The following is a 17,061-nucleotide window of genomic DNA, read 5'->3' on the forward strand; positions in this document are numbered from 1 at the left end:
TCCACTTTTTTTTTTTTTTTTCTTTATTGCCATGCTTTATTCATTCACAAAATACACCCTCAGAAGCACTTCTGAAAAAGGTCAAGCTGACTTACGACTGACGCACTCTGATTAACATTATCTTAAACTGACCAGTCCGTCTAGAACTGGCAACCAATCAGGCCCTTCTCCCAAAACCTTATACACTTCTCTAATCTGACTAATGCTCTGAGTAAAATAGTGACATACTGGTCGAGCATCCACATCAGCATGCCGCACTGCCATGCGGCTCTTCCAGATACTGTGTAAGCCAATAACCATAAGTAAATCATACGGTACAGAGTCGGTTGGGGCAACAGGCAGAAAACGTATCCCGTGTGCGCTTAGAGGAAGTTCCTTTTTCAGAGTTCGCTGCAGTACATCCCAGTAGAACACTGCGTCCCAACAATCTAAAAACACATGCTCTATCGACTCGGGCTTTTTGCACAAGATACAGTTCACAGTCCAGGGAACAAATATGCCCTTTTCGTCCAGCCATGTTTTAACCGGAAGCGTTCCGCTGTGAAGTTGAAAGAAAAAGGTTTTCATTGTGGCCGGGACCAGCATTTTCTTAACGCGTCGAAGTACATCCTGTCCTGAAGTCTCGCTGTAAATAGCTCGATACAAAGGGGTTGGAAATGACGTTTCTATTAGATTTCTTGTAAGTCGCTTTCGAGAGACAGTACTGAGATATTCTAAAGAGAAACGCGTGGTTAAAAATTTGTATGCACCGACAACTTCCTTCAAATAAGCACTCAGTGGTCCCGTAGCACCATCACTGGATGAAACGATGAAATTGGGTAAGACACCCGACAATTGAACCTGCAGAACAGTACGCAGAAAGGGATCCTCTTGATCACGCAGGAAAAGAAAACGGTTAACAATTTGGCGCATAAAAAGATGTGATAAAGAAAGACCACCATGCCGTACGCGCCGAAACAAATTCATCCGGCTGACGCGCTCCCAGCTGGACGCCCACACATATACAGCGAATACACGATGCAACTTCTGAATGTGAAATCGAGAACAATGCAAGACCTGTAGAAGATACCACAGCTTAGCGACAAAAAATGAGTTACACACTGTAGCTCTCGCGAAAATAGACAAATGGCGCCCTGCACTGGGGGCCGCTTTCTCGCGCAGCCTATTTGTCTCTTCGCTCCACAGACCCGCGCTGTCACGATAGTATTCCAATGGTACGCCAAGATAACGGGTGGGAAGGGTTGACCAGGCAATTTGAGCGAGAAAGTTTGGCTTCGATGCCCATCGGTCGTGCCAAAACCCCGAACATTTCGACCAGTTCACTGAACATCCGGTCCGAGTACAAAAAGTTTTGGTGATTTCGATGGCTTTTTCAATACTCTCGCTATCTGTGCAAAAAATAGCAATGTCGTCCGCATAAGCCAAAATGCGTACCCCGCGCGCATTCAAGGTAAAACCGCGAACATGTTCACTCCCGAATGATACTTAAGCAGTATGGTTCAATATACAACGCAAACAGTAATGGCGAGAGCGGACAGCCTTGTCTAACAGAAGATTTTACAGGAATGCGTTCACTGACTCGCTTATTAACAATAAGACTCGTTGTACAATTATAATATGCCATTTGCACACCTTCAAGAATAATAGGTCCTATATCGATATGCTTCAAAATTTGGCTTAAAACGTCATGAGACACCCGATCGAAGGCCTTTTCCAAGTCAATTTGTAACATGGCGACTTTGCGCAGCTCACCGTCACAACACTCCAAGATACTGCGCGCAACATGAATGTTGGTCAAAATAGTCCGACCCTGTATGCCGCATGTCTGATGAGGCCCAACAACACTCGTTATCACACGCTGCAAGCGGCGAGCGAGGACTTTCATTAGTATTTTATAGTCAACATTAGTAAGGCTTATTGGACGGTAGGAGTTAACACTGCGAAGCTTAACGGGATCGTCACACTTTGGGATTAACACTGTGTGTGTGCGTGAAAAGGAGGGGGGGGGGGGGGAGCTTTTCTTTCATATGCCTCGGTGAAAACTTCGAGTAACACGGATGAAATTTCATGTTTAAATGTTTTGTAAAAACCAGCAATTAAGCCATCTGGCCCAGGCGATTTTCCGGGTTTTAAGTCATCTATCGCTTTTGTTACCTCTGACAAGCTAATTGGTTCCTCTAAAAAGTCCTTATCGTTTCCGTCAACCTTCGGCAGTAGAGGCAGAAAGTCGTCTTTAAATTCTGACAGTGGTGGGGCGCTACAACTAAACAGCTTTTTATAGTGCTGAACAAACGCCTCTTCGATATGACTTTTGTCGCTGGACAAAACTCCTAAGTGTTCTATTTCAACTACATCATTAGCTCGCGCGTATTTCTTTTCCGCCGCCACCATTCTTTTTGTCGGCTGCTCTCCCACCAAAAAACGCTCTGAACGAGCCCGTATTGCCGCCCCCCTGTATCGGTCGCGATCGAGATTTTCGAGTTTGGCTTTCAAGTGGTTAATATCCTCAATGAAAACGCCGGGTGCCCGGCATTCTTCCTGTAGCAGCTTGTCTAAGTTTTTTCGGTACTCCAATTCTTGAATCTTCTCCTGATTCTTTAGGAGACATGTCCTTTCAAGTGCAGTTAATTTCACCTCCTGTTTAAATGTTTCCCAGCGTTCGCTTGCACTGCCTCCTTTCAGTTGAGCGTCCCTCCAGATTGTCTTAATACAGGAAAGGAACGGTTCATCCTTTAAAAGTTTTGCATTCATTTTCCATAATTCCCATGAGAAACTGGCCCCCTCTTTCTTTTTACCTAATTGGAATGTGACAAGGCAGTGATCGCTAAAAGCAACGTGGTCTACAGAATAACTCCGACACAAATATACCAGATCCGATGCAATATACGCCCGGTCCAGTCTCGCGTGACTGACACCCTGAAAGTGCGTGAAAGGCATACAGTTTGACCGAGGCACACAACATGCGACGTCTTCCAGAACAAAATCTTCAATAATGTTATTTAATTCTAGGGTACTGGCATCCCTATAGCGCGTTCGGTTGGACCTGTCTTCAGCTCGGCAGACACAATTGAAGTCACCCAAAATGATCAGAAAACGATCGGACTGGCAATGTTGGTAAACGTTTTGGAAAAAAACCCGGCGCTCCTCAGCCTCATTAGGTGCATAAACACAAATGACACGCCATTCATTTCCCATAACAGAAAAATCACACATGACAAACCTCCCAGATGGGCAGGTCGTGACGGTTTGCACGGCAGCACCTAGAGATTTTCTGAGGAACAGGCAGCAGCCAGCCGAGAAACCAACAGCATGACTCACGCAGACTTCATACCGCGCCAGAAGAGGCCGCACCATGCAGTCGGTCTGGTCCTCGCTCTCGACTTTGGTTTCCTGAATAGCGACAATGTCCAGGTCATGCTCGGTGAACAGCCGGTAGAGCTGTTGCTGCCGTCGTCTGGCTGCAAGTCCGCGAACGTTCAACGTAGCCACGCGCAAGGCGTTTTCCAGGGAAACCATCGGAAAGCGAGTCTCAGACCTCGTACGCTTGGGTCACCTCTCGCCCTACCTGGGAAGAGACGAAGAACGGCTGCGGCCAGCGCGTCGTCCCCTCTTGCTCGTCACTATGAACCAGGGTCCCTCAGTCTGCTGGAGCGTCTGGTCGGTTCCCTGCTCCGGGTCGCTGAGCCGCCGCTTGATCGCCTCGGTCGCGAAGTCCATTGCTGTACCATTTCCGGCGTTCAGTGCGCCAGTCGCGTCCTTAGCTGCCGGTGTCGTTTCACTGGTCTTCTTCGCGTTAGGCTCATTTTTACCGACAGTGTCTTCTGCCGTCAACGTTACGGTGGAGACCTGGCCTTTTGGCATCGCCGTCAGCTCGTGTTCCTGCTCACCGGACTCTTGACGGTCTTGCGAAGAAATCCTCGCGGTTGGAGTCGCCGCCGCCTCGGCCTCCTCCTCGTCCATTACGAGGTTTCTGTCCTGGCTGTCGGTAATCTTGCTGGCAACAGCTCGAGCATACGACCGTACGCAATCCGAGGCCTCATGCCCGAAGGCTCGACACTCCTCGCACCTCGGCACTCTGCAGTCGCGCCGTATATGTCCCGTGCGTCGACAGCGGAGGCACACCGGCGCCCGTCCGGGGACGACAACCAGGAGCGGGCCTCCGTAGAGGCGGAGCTGATGCGGCAGGGACTCCGGTGTTACGCCTTCGCGGAGCACCATGCGGACGATGACGGTAGTGGAATCCACGTCTGCCAGGCCCTCGATTCTCCACTTCTCTCGGGTGACACCCTTGACCTCCCCGTATGTCTCGAAGGCCCGTCGAAGGGCGTCTGCAGTTACGTCGAATGCCACCCAGTGGACTTTTACCTTCAGCTCTCGTTTTTCTGGATCAATGACCAGGCATGGTCGCCCCTTCACCAGCATGGTCCCCTCTCGCAGAAGCTTCTCTTTGGCGGAGGCGGTGTGCAGCTTCAGCAGCCAGACGTGCCCCATTTGAAACGCGCCAAGCCCTGCTACGTCTTCGCGAACTCCCACCTGGTTCAGAGGCCCTACGAAGTCTTCAGCACGGTACGGCCGCCCCCGGGTATCAGCGTGCAGCACAAGTCTGCATTTCATGGCTTCTCCTGTCGGCAGAGTAGGCAATATCACTGCGTAGTCATTGGGAACATCGCCGCGTACGGCATCACCGCGGCTCAGAGCCGCCGTCATCGAGCTCACAGCGGAGCGATCCATTCCACGTACACTACCGCGTTCGAAACTGGAATCACTCCACCACTCCACCTTGGCTTTCTGGCGTTCCTACCTGTCTTATTAATGCACAAGAAACGAAATGTATCCAATCGGAGGTGTTCTGGAAACACACGCCGCCGCGTGGAACGCGGTACGACGCTTAGTGTCACGTGGTACGTGCTCGTTTGTGCTCAGAAATCCTCCCACTGTTTGTCTCGCCCCGTGTACATGTAGTATTCTTTGTTTATGAGCTTTTAGAGACACGGTATCATCATCATCTGCGAGAATCAAGAGCCACGTTATTGAGTATACAACACGGGCACTTCACACCATCGTACGTGGTCTCCGAGGAGGATATGAACGAATACGTGCAGATGAATGAACCGTACTTAATCCAATGAATCAAAGAATTAAAGTTTCCAGGAACCCGCCGAAAGCCAAAAATTGGCGGAGCCAGGATTCGAACTCTGGGCCTCCCAATGTCCGGTCGGGTGTGCTAACCACTACACCACTCCACCTTGGCTTTCTGGCGTTCCTACCTGTCTTATTAATGCACAAGAAACGAAATGTATCCAATCGGAGGTGTTCTGGAAACACACGCCGCCGCGTGGAACGCGGTACGACGCTTAGTGTCACGTGGTACGTGCTCGTTTGTGCTCAGAAATCCTCCCACTGTTTGTCTCGCCCCGTGTACATGTAGTATTCTTTGTTTATGAGCTTTTAGAGACACGGTATCATCATCATCTGCGAGAATCAAGAGCCACGTTATTGAGTATACAACACGGGCACTTCACACCATCGTACGTGGTCTCCGAGGAGGATATGAACGAATATGTGCAGATGAATGAACCGTACTTAATCCAATGAATCAAAGAATTAAAGTTTCCAGGAACCCGCCGAAAGCCAAAAATTGGCGGAGCCAGGATTCGAACTCTGGGCCTCCCAATGTCCGGTCGGGTGTGCTAACCACTACACCACTCCACTTTTTTTTTTTCTTTATTGCAAGATTTTGACAGTGAACAAAGATTCACAATGCACGATAAATTTCACTTGAACATGTGCAATATTATATTGACGACGCTAGTGAAGGCGACGATAGAACGTCGCCTGTAAGGTTTGGAGAGGCGGTGAGAATTGTTAAAATTCTCTCATCATCGACAGCTTCAAAAATGCAGGCAACCACTCCAGTTCCAGACATACTTTCTCGTAGACAGCTGCTATCAAGTTTATATTTTCCATGAAATAATACCGTACTGGACGGGCATCCAGATCCGCGTGACGAACTGCCATCCTACATCTCCAAATAGCATGCAGGCCCAGTAAAAATACGAGATCATATGGGAAAGGCGTCCCTTCCACAGACAAAAAGCGTATTCCCCGAGCCGTGAGCGGTAGGTCTTTTTTAAGAGTGCGTTGGAGCACGTCCCAGAACAGGATAGCATCCCAGCAGTCCAGGAACACGTGCTCCACGGTCTCCGGTTTCTTGCACAAAATACAATCCTCGCTCCATGGTACAAACATGCCCTTTTTTGCTAACCATGTCTTTACTGGAAGCGTGTTGGTATGTAGTTTAAAATAAAAGGTTTTCACAGATCCGGGAACTAGCATTCTTTTCACGCGGGAAAGCACATCACGGTCAGTACTGTCGGAGAACAAAGAGCGATACAATGGGACGGGAAACAGGCATTCAACAAGATCTCGCTTCAGACGCTTTCGTGTGACAAAGTTTAAGTACTCTCTTGAAAATCGCACACTAAGAAATTGGTACGCAGAAACAACCTCTCTAAGAAAGCCCGTTACTTGGCCTTCACATGTGTCACACGTCGAAACAATGAACTCGGGTAACTCTCTGAACAACCGTACTTGAATGACAGTTCTCAGAAACGGGTCAGCCTGGTCTCGCAAAAAGAAAAACCTCGATACCAGCTGTCGTATGAACAAATGCGACAAACTAAGCCCACCCGACTTCACGCGGCGAAAAAGGTTATCTCGTCTAGTCCTTTCCCAGGTAGACTTCCATATGTACACGGCCATCACCCGGTGCATGCGTTGCAAATGCACACGAGAGCAGTGCAGAACCTGTAACAGGTACCAAATCTTTGCAACAAAAAATAAATTACACACTGTTGCCCGTGCGAAGATAGAAAATTCCTTGCCACCCCACTTCGCGGCTTTAAGACTCATCTCCTCTGTTTTGTTACGCCAGAGCTCGTTGCTTTCACGGTAATTGTTCAAAGGCACTCCCAAGTATACGCCGGGCTCTGTAGACCACTGAATAGATTCAAACACACGCGGAGTCACGTCCCAGTGGCCGTGCCAGATCCCCAAGCATTTCGCCCAGTTCACAGCACACGCTGTCTGGGCGCAATATGATCTCGTGAGTTGAACAGCCGCTGAGACGCTTTCTCTATCACTACAAAAAATCGCAACATCATCTGCGTACGCTAATATTTTAACATCACATGCATTTAAAGAAAAACCACGTATGTTCCCACTCTTTATGACACTTAGGCAGTAGGGCTCAAGAAATATGGCGAACAACAACGGCGAAAGTGGGCACCCTTGCCGAACAGAGGATAACACAGATATGCGTTTAGTTACTTGTTTGTTAATTACAAGACTAGTCGTGCAGTTACTATAGGCCATCTTTACTCCATCAAAAATAATTTTACCCACGCCAACATGGTTTAGAATGCAAAAAAGAACATCATGGGACACTCGATCAAAAGCTTTTTCAAGATCGACTTGCAACAGAGCAACTTTCCGGAAATTAGCATCACATAGTTCCAACACACTACGCGCAACATGAATGTTACTCATAATCGTACGTCCCTTGATACCGCACGTTTGATGTTCTCCCACCACATCTCCAATAACCGATTGCATTCGTCTCGCAAGGATTTTCATTAGAATCTTATAGTCCGTATTAGCTAGTGTAATGGGCCGGTAATTGGCTACATTACGAAGTTTATTAGTGTCTTCACTTTTGGGGATAAGGACTGTGTGGGTAAATAAAAAGGAAGGGGGAAAAACTTGGTTTTCATAACATTCGCGGTACACTTGTAACAAAATACAAGCTAAATCTTTTTTATACTTTTTATAAAAGGCAGCACCCAAACCATCAGGGCCCGGTGATTTTCCGCTTTGCAAATCATCAATGGCTCTTTCTACTTCGGACAGACCTATCGGCTGTTCTAACCATTCTTTTATTTCACTACCTATCTTTGGCAGAAGGGGCAAAAAATTTTCTGTGAAACCTTCTTCTTTTGGGGCTTTGTGGCTCAGTAAGTTTTCGTAGAATTCAAGAAAGGCTCCCTCAATTATGCTAGAGTCACGCGTCGTGGTACCCTGATAATCAATTTCAGTTATTTCATTGGCGCGTGCGTATCTCTTTTCTGTGGCTAACGCTCGTTTTGTTGGTGCTTCACCCGCGAGAAACTGTTCTGCCCGGGCACGTATTATTGCACCTCTGTAGTGCTCAGTATCTATGAGCTGTAGCTTGTTTTTTATTTTATTAATGTCATCTATAAATAACCCGGGGGATTTACACTCTTCTAGAACAAGCTCCTTTAAAGTTGAGCGCAGCTGCTTTTCCTCTTTCTCTTTCTCGTACTTTAGAATGGTTGATCTTTCTATGGCGTCCATTTTAACTACTCGTTTAAATTCTTCCCATTCTCCGGTCATCTCGCTCCCGCAGATGTTCCTAAAATTTTCAATCCTTGCATTTATCCTGTCGTTAAACACCTCGTCGTCAAGGAGCTTGTAATTCATTTTCCAGTTGTGCCAATCAAATCGGTGTCGTTCTTTTCTTTTTGATCCTAACCCGAAAGTCACGAGGCAGTGGTCGCTAAAGCACACCTGCTCGACACTATAGTGTCCACACAGCGGAACTAGCTCAACTGACACGTATGCTCTGTCTAGCCGTGCTTGGCTACTTCCTTGGAAATGTGTGAACTGCACGCCCTTCGTGCCCTTTCCGCAATGTGCCACGTCCTCCAAGTAATGCTCATTTACCAGTTCATTCCAGACATCGGCACTGCTATCCCTCCGGCGACTATGAGGGGTCCTGTCTTCTGGAGCACATGTACTGTTAAAATCCCCCACCACCACAAGCAGTCGTTCGCACTTTAAATGTTCCGCTATACTTTCAAAAAAATGGCATCGTTCCGTCTCTACAGTCGATGCGTAGATACAGATTATACGAAACTTTTGATCTGAAAAGCAAATATCACAATACACGACTCTCCCATCTTCACGCGAAGCAACATTCTCAACAATAATACCTAAAGCATTTTTCAAAAAGATGCATACACCTCCCGACCTCCCTACCGCATGGCTTACGCATACATCGTATCGCGACTCAAATTGGCGCACCATCTGCTCGGTCTGCTCCTCGCTCTCAATCTTGGTTTCCTGGACCGCTATCACGTCGAGGTCGTTTTCCAAGAACAACCTTCTGAGCTGGCACTGCCTTCGCCTTGCAGACAGTCCTCTTACGTTCAGGGTAGCTATACGCAGTGCGACCTCGAGCTGTTTCATAGCTTTAAAAACTTAGGAGCTTATGACCTTGCGCCAGCTATCAGACACTTGCCAATCAGGGGGTAGCGGGGAACCAGCTTACTGTGACAGCCGGTCTTCACGAGCCCTCGACGGCGAGCGGCTGCGTGTCGTATAGCGTCCTTTTTTCCCGGCGAGCTTCCACTGATATTCCAGGCGTCGCAGTGCCTGCTCGCTGGCAGCAGCACTGCGTGCACCCAAGTCCTCCAGTCGCCGCTTCGAAGTGATCGCGTCCAGGGACATTTCCTCGCTGGGGCTGTTCTCCGGTGCCACTTCCTTTTCCTTACACGTAGCCGTATTCTCCGCTGCTTCCTCTACTGTAGCTGCATCCGAACCGGCTGAGTGCTCGAAATCCCCCGTGGTGTCCTGGAGCTTCGTGGTCGGCATCTCGGTTGGCGCTGTGACCACAAAAGGCTCCTTTTCTCCGTCAGGTTTCCCTTCACACTCCTTGCTAGCGGTTACTGTTGCCTTTGAAGTCGCCGACGCTACAGACGCTTGCGTTGAGGGCGCCGCCGCCTGTTCCGCCTCTTGTTCGTCCATCACAAGCTCGTTCGTGTCTTCCTCGGCCTGGCGTCCTCCTGCGACACGAGCGTAGGATCGAACGCAGTCTTGGCGTTCGTGACCATATCCACGGCACTCACTACAGCGAGGCGCCCTACAATCACGGCGAATGTGTCCAGACCGTTTGCACCGCAGGCACATTGGTGCACGTCCTGGAACAACCACAAGTACAGGGCCGCCGGTGAACCGAAGCTGGTGAGGCAAGCGTTCCAGCGTCATGCCTTCCTTCAGTGACAGCCGCGCCACCCGGGTCGACGACTCGACGCCGTCAAACCCGTCGATGTGCCATTTTTCTCGGATTATCTCTCTCACCACGCCAAACTCCTCCAGTGCCCTTTTCAGGGCTTCGTTGGGCACGTCGAAAGGCACCCAGTGAAGCTTGAGTCGGACCTCTCGTCGATCAGGGTCCATCGGCACACACCAACCTCCTTTCACCTTGAACTTGCCAGACATCATCAGTTTCTCCTTGGCGGCAGTCGACTTGAGGCGGACAATCCAAACGTGCCCCATCTGGAACACCCCCATACCGGTCACGTCGCTCAGGACGCCAAGTTGCCGCAAAGGTTCCCTGAAATCTTCAATGCGGTAGGGCCGCACTCCGATGTCAGCGTGCAGAAATGCCGTGCATTTCGATAAGTCATTCGCCGGTAGCGTCGGCAGAATAAACCGATAGTCAGCAGGAAGATCCAAAGCCATATCACCGCGTCCAAGCAGGGACGCTTGCTCAGCTCCAACGGAGCTCATGATTCCGCGTGCGCTTTCGACGACGTTCGAAATTGGGTCGACTACACCACTCCACCTTGGCTTTCTGGCGTTCCTACCTGTCTTATTAATGCACAAGAAACGAAATGTATCCAATCGGAGGTGTTCTGGAAACACACGCCGCCGCGTGGAACGCGGTACGACGCTTAGTGTCACGTGGTACGTGCTCGTTTGTGCTCCAGAAATCCTCCCACTGTTTGTCTCGCCCCGTGTACATGTAGTATTCTTTGTTTATGAGCTTTTAGAGACACGGTATCATCATCATCTGCGAGAATCAAGAGCCACGTTATTGAGTATACACACGGGCACTTCACACCATCGTACGTGGTCTCCGAGGAGGATATGAACGAATATGTGCAGATGAGTGAACCGTACTTAATCCAATGAATCAAAGAATTAAAGTTTCCAGGAACCCGCCGAAAGCCAAAAATTGGCGGAGCCAGGATTTGAACTCTGGGCCTCCCAATGTCCGGTCGGGTGTGCTAACCACTACACCACTCCACTTTTTTTTTCTTTATTGCCATGCTTTATTCATTCACAAAATACACCCTCAGAAGCACTTCTGAAAAAGGTCAAGCTGACTTACGACTGACGCACTCTGATTAACATTATCTTAAACTGACCAGTCCGTCTAGAACTGGCAACCAATCAGGCCCTTCTCCCAAAACCTTATACACTTCTCTAATCTGACTAATGCTCTGAGTAAAATAGTGACATACTGGTCGAGCATCCACATCAGCATGCCGCACTGCCATGCGGCTCTTCCAGATACTGTGTAAGCCAATAACCATAAGTAAATCATACGGTACAGAGTCGGTTGGGGCAACAGGCAGAAAACGTATCCCGTGTGCGCTTAGAGGAAGTTGAGGAGGGTGTAGGAAAAGGTGATACGTAGGACAGAGTGAGGCGAACACCCTCTCTGAAAGGTGTTCGCCGCACGGACACCGCTTCAGACAACTTTAGGGGAGGTTATAGTAGTGTGTGACCATGTCAAATAATTATCGCCTCTGCCAGTACTTTTCACTTGGAGATTCGTTTAACATTTATATTATGCTTTCTATTTTATTTATTCATTTACATTACCGTCAAGGTCATGAGGCATTAGAGAGGGGAGTAGTAAGTGTTAAAGCACAATGGTATAACATGGTATCATGAAATCTGATGGGGTCTGTGGTCACGCGCTACTATGACATCTCTAGTGAAAGGAGAGAAGGTCGAAACGCGAAAGGATTAGAATAAAAGCCTAATTGGATTTCGGACATCGACCTGTTCGGACGTCGATGGTAGTGATGTCTTCGGCAAGTTCATTCCAGTCCACAATTGCGTCGGGGAGAAGAGCTGTAATTGAGATGCTTTGTCGCGGCCAAACTACTTTCTTAGAATGAGAAAAAAAAAAAAAAAAAAAAGAAAGGCTGGAGGAATATTTTGTGCACTATAATATTTTAGAGTTGATTTTATTGATGCCACACAATGAGGACGGTTTCATGGATTGAATAGTTTTGACAACGAGAACACCTTCAAGGTCAAGACATATCGGGTCCATATACAAGGAAGGTTGGAGGCAACGGGTGGTAGCAACGCAAGAGGACTACTGGGCAGAACATTTATCATTTAGGACTAAAGCACACCGGCTATATTTTATGAGATTTTTAAACTCATCAGTAAGTGTAAGCGGCGAACGCGGAACATGAATGACAACTTGCCGAAATTGACGTGGGTTATTAGTAGAAGCGGAAATGGATCGGTTTCCTGGCGAAAAATAGGTTTCTGTTGCTCAAGCATACCTTTGTACCCAATTGCACATTCATTATACCTATCTCAAGATTCAATTGTGTTTTTACTTCTAGCTGTCTGGAAAGGACGTTTTTTTGTTTTGTTTTTCTTCTTATTGCTGAGTGTTTTCAGTGAGCGCGAGTACCATGGGTTAGAAGACTGGGAGCTTATAGTGGGATGCTCGGAACATGTGTCTCAATCTGTTTCCTGAAATAACGCCAATTTTCGCTCACATCTATATACTATCAACGTAATCAACAAAAAACCGAAAAGTAATTCGAAAGGTCCACGTTAATCACTTAATAATTTCCTTCGTTATATAATCTCTCTCCTTTTTTTTTCTTTTTTTTTTAATATCTCGGGCAGGTTTTGGCGCTTGGAATCCCAGGTCGATAATACACCGCGCTTTGGGGCAGTCGAAACCAGACAGAGAGGAGATGTATTCAGGGTGCTTGGTTAAGATTAACAGCCGAATTCATAAACGGGCCTCGACTCGAACTCGACTCAAACTCGACTCGAAACTCCCCTCGAGGCCGGTTTTGCGCTTCATAAACCGACCTCCACTCCAAACGCTCCTCGACTCGAGGAAATACTCGACTCTTTCCTCGAGAATCTCAAGGTAGGTCCGGCGCTTCCTCGAGCCGCTCCTCGACTTGAGTTTGGGGTGTCATGGCGGCCGGCGAGTCGACGACGTAGGCGACAGCGAATAGAGACGTGTGACTAGACGAAGTTTCAGAGAACGCCTGAACCCGCTGGAACATTTCAGTGACTGCGGATCTCCTGTGCGGTGCCGCTTCACGAAGGCCACCGACGAGCACTCTGCTGTCTCTGCCAGGAGCGCGAGTACTCAGGGCCTACCGCCCTCAGCGATGCTGCAGCTCCTCGTTGTTTTGAGCTTTTATGGTGCCAGGACGTTCCAAGTTGTTACGGGAACCATGTGAACATGCCGCAGCCGACTGTGTGCCGGATTGCGGAGCGAGTTTCGCGGCTCCTCGCACGGACCATTTTCACCCGCTCGGTGAAGCTCCCGCAGGGCGCAGCAAACTTTAATGCGTTCGTGCGGGGCTGCTGCGGAATGAAGTTTCCAGGGGCGACTGGGTGCATTGATAAGAGGACCCGGCGGTCCCGATGTGGAAGTGTTCTCGAAACAGAAATGGATACTGCTCCATCAACGTGCAGGTAAGTTCACCCCTGTTGTTTGCGTTAGGAGTGCCAAACTTAATTAATCAAACTGTACGCTGAGATGCGATATCGTAGGTCTAAACTCTGACGTAACGATATCAATCAAAACTTTAAAACAAATCTGTATCCGGCGACAGTTTGCACGACCGAGCGTGAACGTACTCCCGTTCTTATGAAGAAAAAAAAAATGTCATTAAATGGTTGCCGACTCTTGTGAGAGCACAGAAATACGTTAAAATAAAACGAACTCCCGATCGGGTTACCGAGCACAATGATAGTAGCGGCCTGAGCGCACCCTCCTTGCAAGAATGATCATGACCAAAGCACATTTCCAGTGAATGAGGGATGAGACGATGTGTCTTGCAACACAGTCTCATCCCAGATGAACCTTTTTGATCGTCAGATTCTCAGACATGAAAACTTAAAATAAAATAAAATTAAAATTGAAAATGATGAGCGAATGTTTACTTTCTACATACACATGAAAGCATTCATTTGGTGGCATTCACTAAGTTGTCTTCACTAAGTTGTCTGTGCAATTGGTAACCACAACAGTTCCATATGTAAACACTTTTTGTGTCTGCATGTGCTTGTGTCGTGTAAACCAAACTGCACGGCGAACACGCACTGCTCAATAGCATTTGTTGTTTATTGAGGTTGGTTCTTGGCATTTGTTGCTTAAATGAGACCGTGGCTTACGAGTCCACAGAAATATACAAGAATGTAGGAAACATGCGCCGATACCACACCATTCGCAGATTGACATCCTTCGGCAAGCAGCAGAGTGTACTGAAAATACAACTAGTACCAAGTCCATATCATACAGCATACCACCTGAACCGGACTGATGCCTGCAGCCATCTAAAAGAGACTTTCTGAAGCTTAAGATGTGTGCGAAGGGACATTATCCACTCACGACAAAAAGCTGTGTATGTACATCTGAAGAAGAGTGTTATCATACACAGCACTTTCATCGAAAACAGTAGTCCGAGCATTAATCGGACATACACTACTCCACAAACTAGTCCTACATTTTCTATTCAAACAATAATTGTGCTGTATTGTTCTTCATTTTTGTCTTATGTAGGTACCAAAAGGCCCACTTCTGGACTAGGAACTCAGTGCAGCGGGCCTAGGCACTTTCCGTGCCTCGACATGTGCTAACAGCACAAGCCTGAATGATCAGCTGTGATGATCACTGGTGGACTTGCACTGCAAAACTTGGCCCACCTGCAGAACGAGCCACTTTCCGCTTTACCAGTCCCACCCCCCACTGACGATGCTGAAGGCAGTCTCATCTCCCATCGACACCAGACCACGTGGACACATTCAACGGGGCATGGGTGCGGGCTCAACTCGTTGTGTGGTGTTTCCAGTAGGAACTGAATGCAGAGCATGTCCTTTTTAGCTTAAGTCACCGAAGAATCAAGTCACTGGCCATGTTAAAGCTCAAAATGCAATCGGGCCAGAAACAAATCAACCTTATACTATGGCCACACACTTTCTAATTTGAACCGAAACAAATTTGCCGGTTTCTCAGCTAGTTGGTCACCAGAAATTGTTGCAATGTCTTTGTTCTACTCAGGTTCCCGCTGGACGACAGTGTTTGAAACTATGCTGGTGGTTGCTGTTTTATCAATCCTCCAAAAGAAGCAAGACCAACTTGCCCTCTTTGTTGTGGAAACATTTTGCTCGAGAACAATTCAATATTTGTCATCACACAAAGCAGGATACAAAGAAAGTGAGAAGCTTCAGGCAATTACATTAAAATAACTCAAAATTTTGCAGTGTTCAGACTCGAGACTTTTCAGCGAGCTGTTCAGTGCACATTTGTTCGAAATAAACTTATACATGAGAATGTCTGAAATGACGTCTTGCAGCTGCGACCCCACATGAAAATCAAAATGGTGGATACTTGGGCTAGTTGTGTATAGCAACCACATGAAAAGTTTTCGGTTAGAATAAATATTACAATAGCGCAGCAATTCCTTGTGAGGACACCTTCGGATGTTAGGCAGTCAAGGGTGTCCTACCTAACAGTTACTTACACAAGCATGCGGAGCCCATGCACTCAAACTGATGGCATCACACTACGTATTACTGAATGCGAGCATGAATGAGGTGAGCACCGTACCAGGGTTTAGCTGGAACCGCTGCTCAATTACTGTATCACTGTGTGGCCAGCTGCAAACTTGGGCCCAATTGCTACGTCGGCACTGTAGTAGTGTGCAGTGAAAAGGCAGTGAAGTCAAATTTGGGGGTTTTACGTGCCAAACCAACGACAGGCATCTGGCACGCCCCAGCAGAGAACTGAGGGTTAATTTTGACCACCTGGGGATCTTTGGACAAGCAACCAAAAGCTCTGTGACACGGCGCCACCTCCGCAATGAAAAGGCAGTGGGCAAGCCTCGTCAATGTGGTGTCGACTTTACTCTGGTAGGCGGTACAAGTTCACTGAGGATTGCGAGGCACAAACCCCTGGACAGGAAATGAGACGTCTTAACTCAATGAAAACTATGGCAAAACTCAATGACAACAGCATTTAATGAACGAGGCTGCACATGGACTACACACTAATAAAAGAGACATTACATAAATAATAGTGGCAATGTTTAGGAAACACCTGGCTGTACATTCAAACAGATTCCTAATATCCATCAAGGGGATCGGTGGTCGACTGCATTAACGGATCACAGCTTGGAGCACGTGGAGTGAAAGCTCGCACAGCTGAACATAGGAATCTTGAGTTCAATCTCTGCTACTGCCTGTATCGATGTGGATGAACATTGTAACAGCATGCAGTTGTGTATCACTACTGTGATTTAAGTTAAAGACCCCAGGATAGCTGTGGTACGACACTGGCTGAATATCTCGTCTACAGTGGAGATAAGTTGCTCACTGGGGCTGACTAACTTCCCGTTGTCTAAACATACAAACAATGTAATTAGTAAGAAAAAAAATACTCTGTTACTTTCTAAGTTTCAAAGGAATAGATTTAAAGCTGACGTAACTGCCCTTCTGCATAAAATGTTCACTACAAATAGCAAATCGAGAAACAAGTTAAAAAAATGCTAGGCTTTAACAAACGAGATACGGTCAATACTTGTAACAACTTCAGGTCAGAGATAAAATGAAGCAAGTTACAGACCTTAAAAAAGCATTCTTAAACACAAAAGAGAATGGTAATTACTAAAGAGGAAGATGAAACAAATCTAATAAATCAGCCTACTGTTGTGGCTGGGCCCCGAGAACAAGCAGTTGTTGCAGCGTGATTAGTTTGTTGAGCTGAAGTAGCTCAAGCTCGACCTGGGCCTGCGTCTGTTAATAGGCAACCTGACACTGACGTAGCTCCACCTGCAGCAGGTGTAGCTCCTCCAGTCGGTGCAACCTTTAGTTGTCTTCACTCGGACAATCACACGTGGCGGCTGAGGAGGTAGAGGAGGTGGGGCTTGGTTGGTGACGCAGCAACCGCAACCTCCATGATGCCACCCCAGTTCA

The 17,061-nt window shown here is 47.6% G+C and overlaps 1 protein-coding gene across 1 annotated transcript; it reads right to left on the reverse strand.

Moving 5' to 3' along the window:
- Positions 1-3,924: 3,924 nt before the first annotated feature.
- LOC121836152 lies at positions 3,925-4,626 on the reverse strand (the record flags this gene model as incomplete). Its single annotated transcript, XM_042290946.1, has 1 exon — positions 3,925-4,626. A coding segment is annotated over one exon (702 nt), but the record flags the coding sequence as incomplete, so codon positions are not given.
- Positions 4,627-17,061: the final 12,435 nt, after the last annotated feature.

This window comes from Ixodes scapularis, unplaced genomic scaffold (assembly GCF_016920785.2).
Source record: "Ixodes scapularis isolate PalLabHiFi unplaced genomic scaffold, ASM1692078v2 PGA_scaffold1__304_contigs__length_218370807, whole genome shotgun sequence".
NCBI classification, from domain to species: Eukaryota; Metazoa; Arthropoda; class Arachnida; order Ixodida; family Ixodidae; genus Ixodes; species Ixodes scapularis.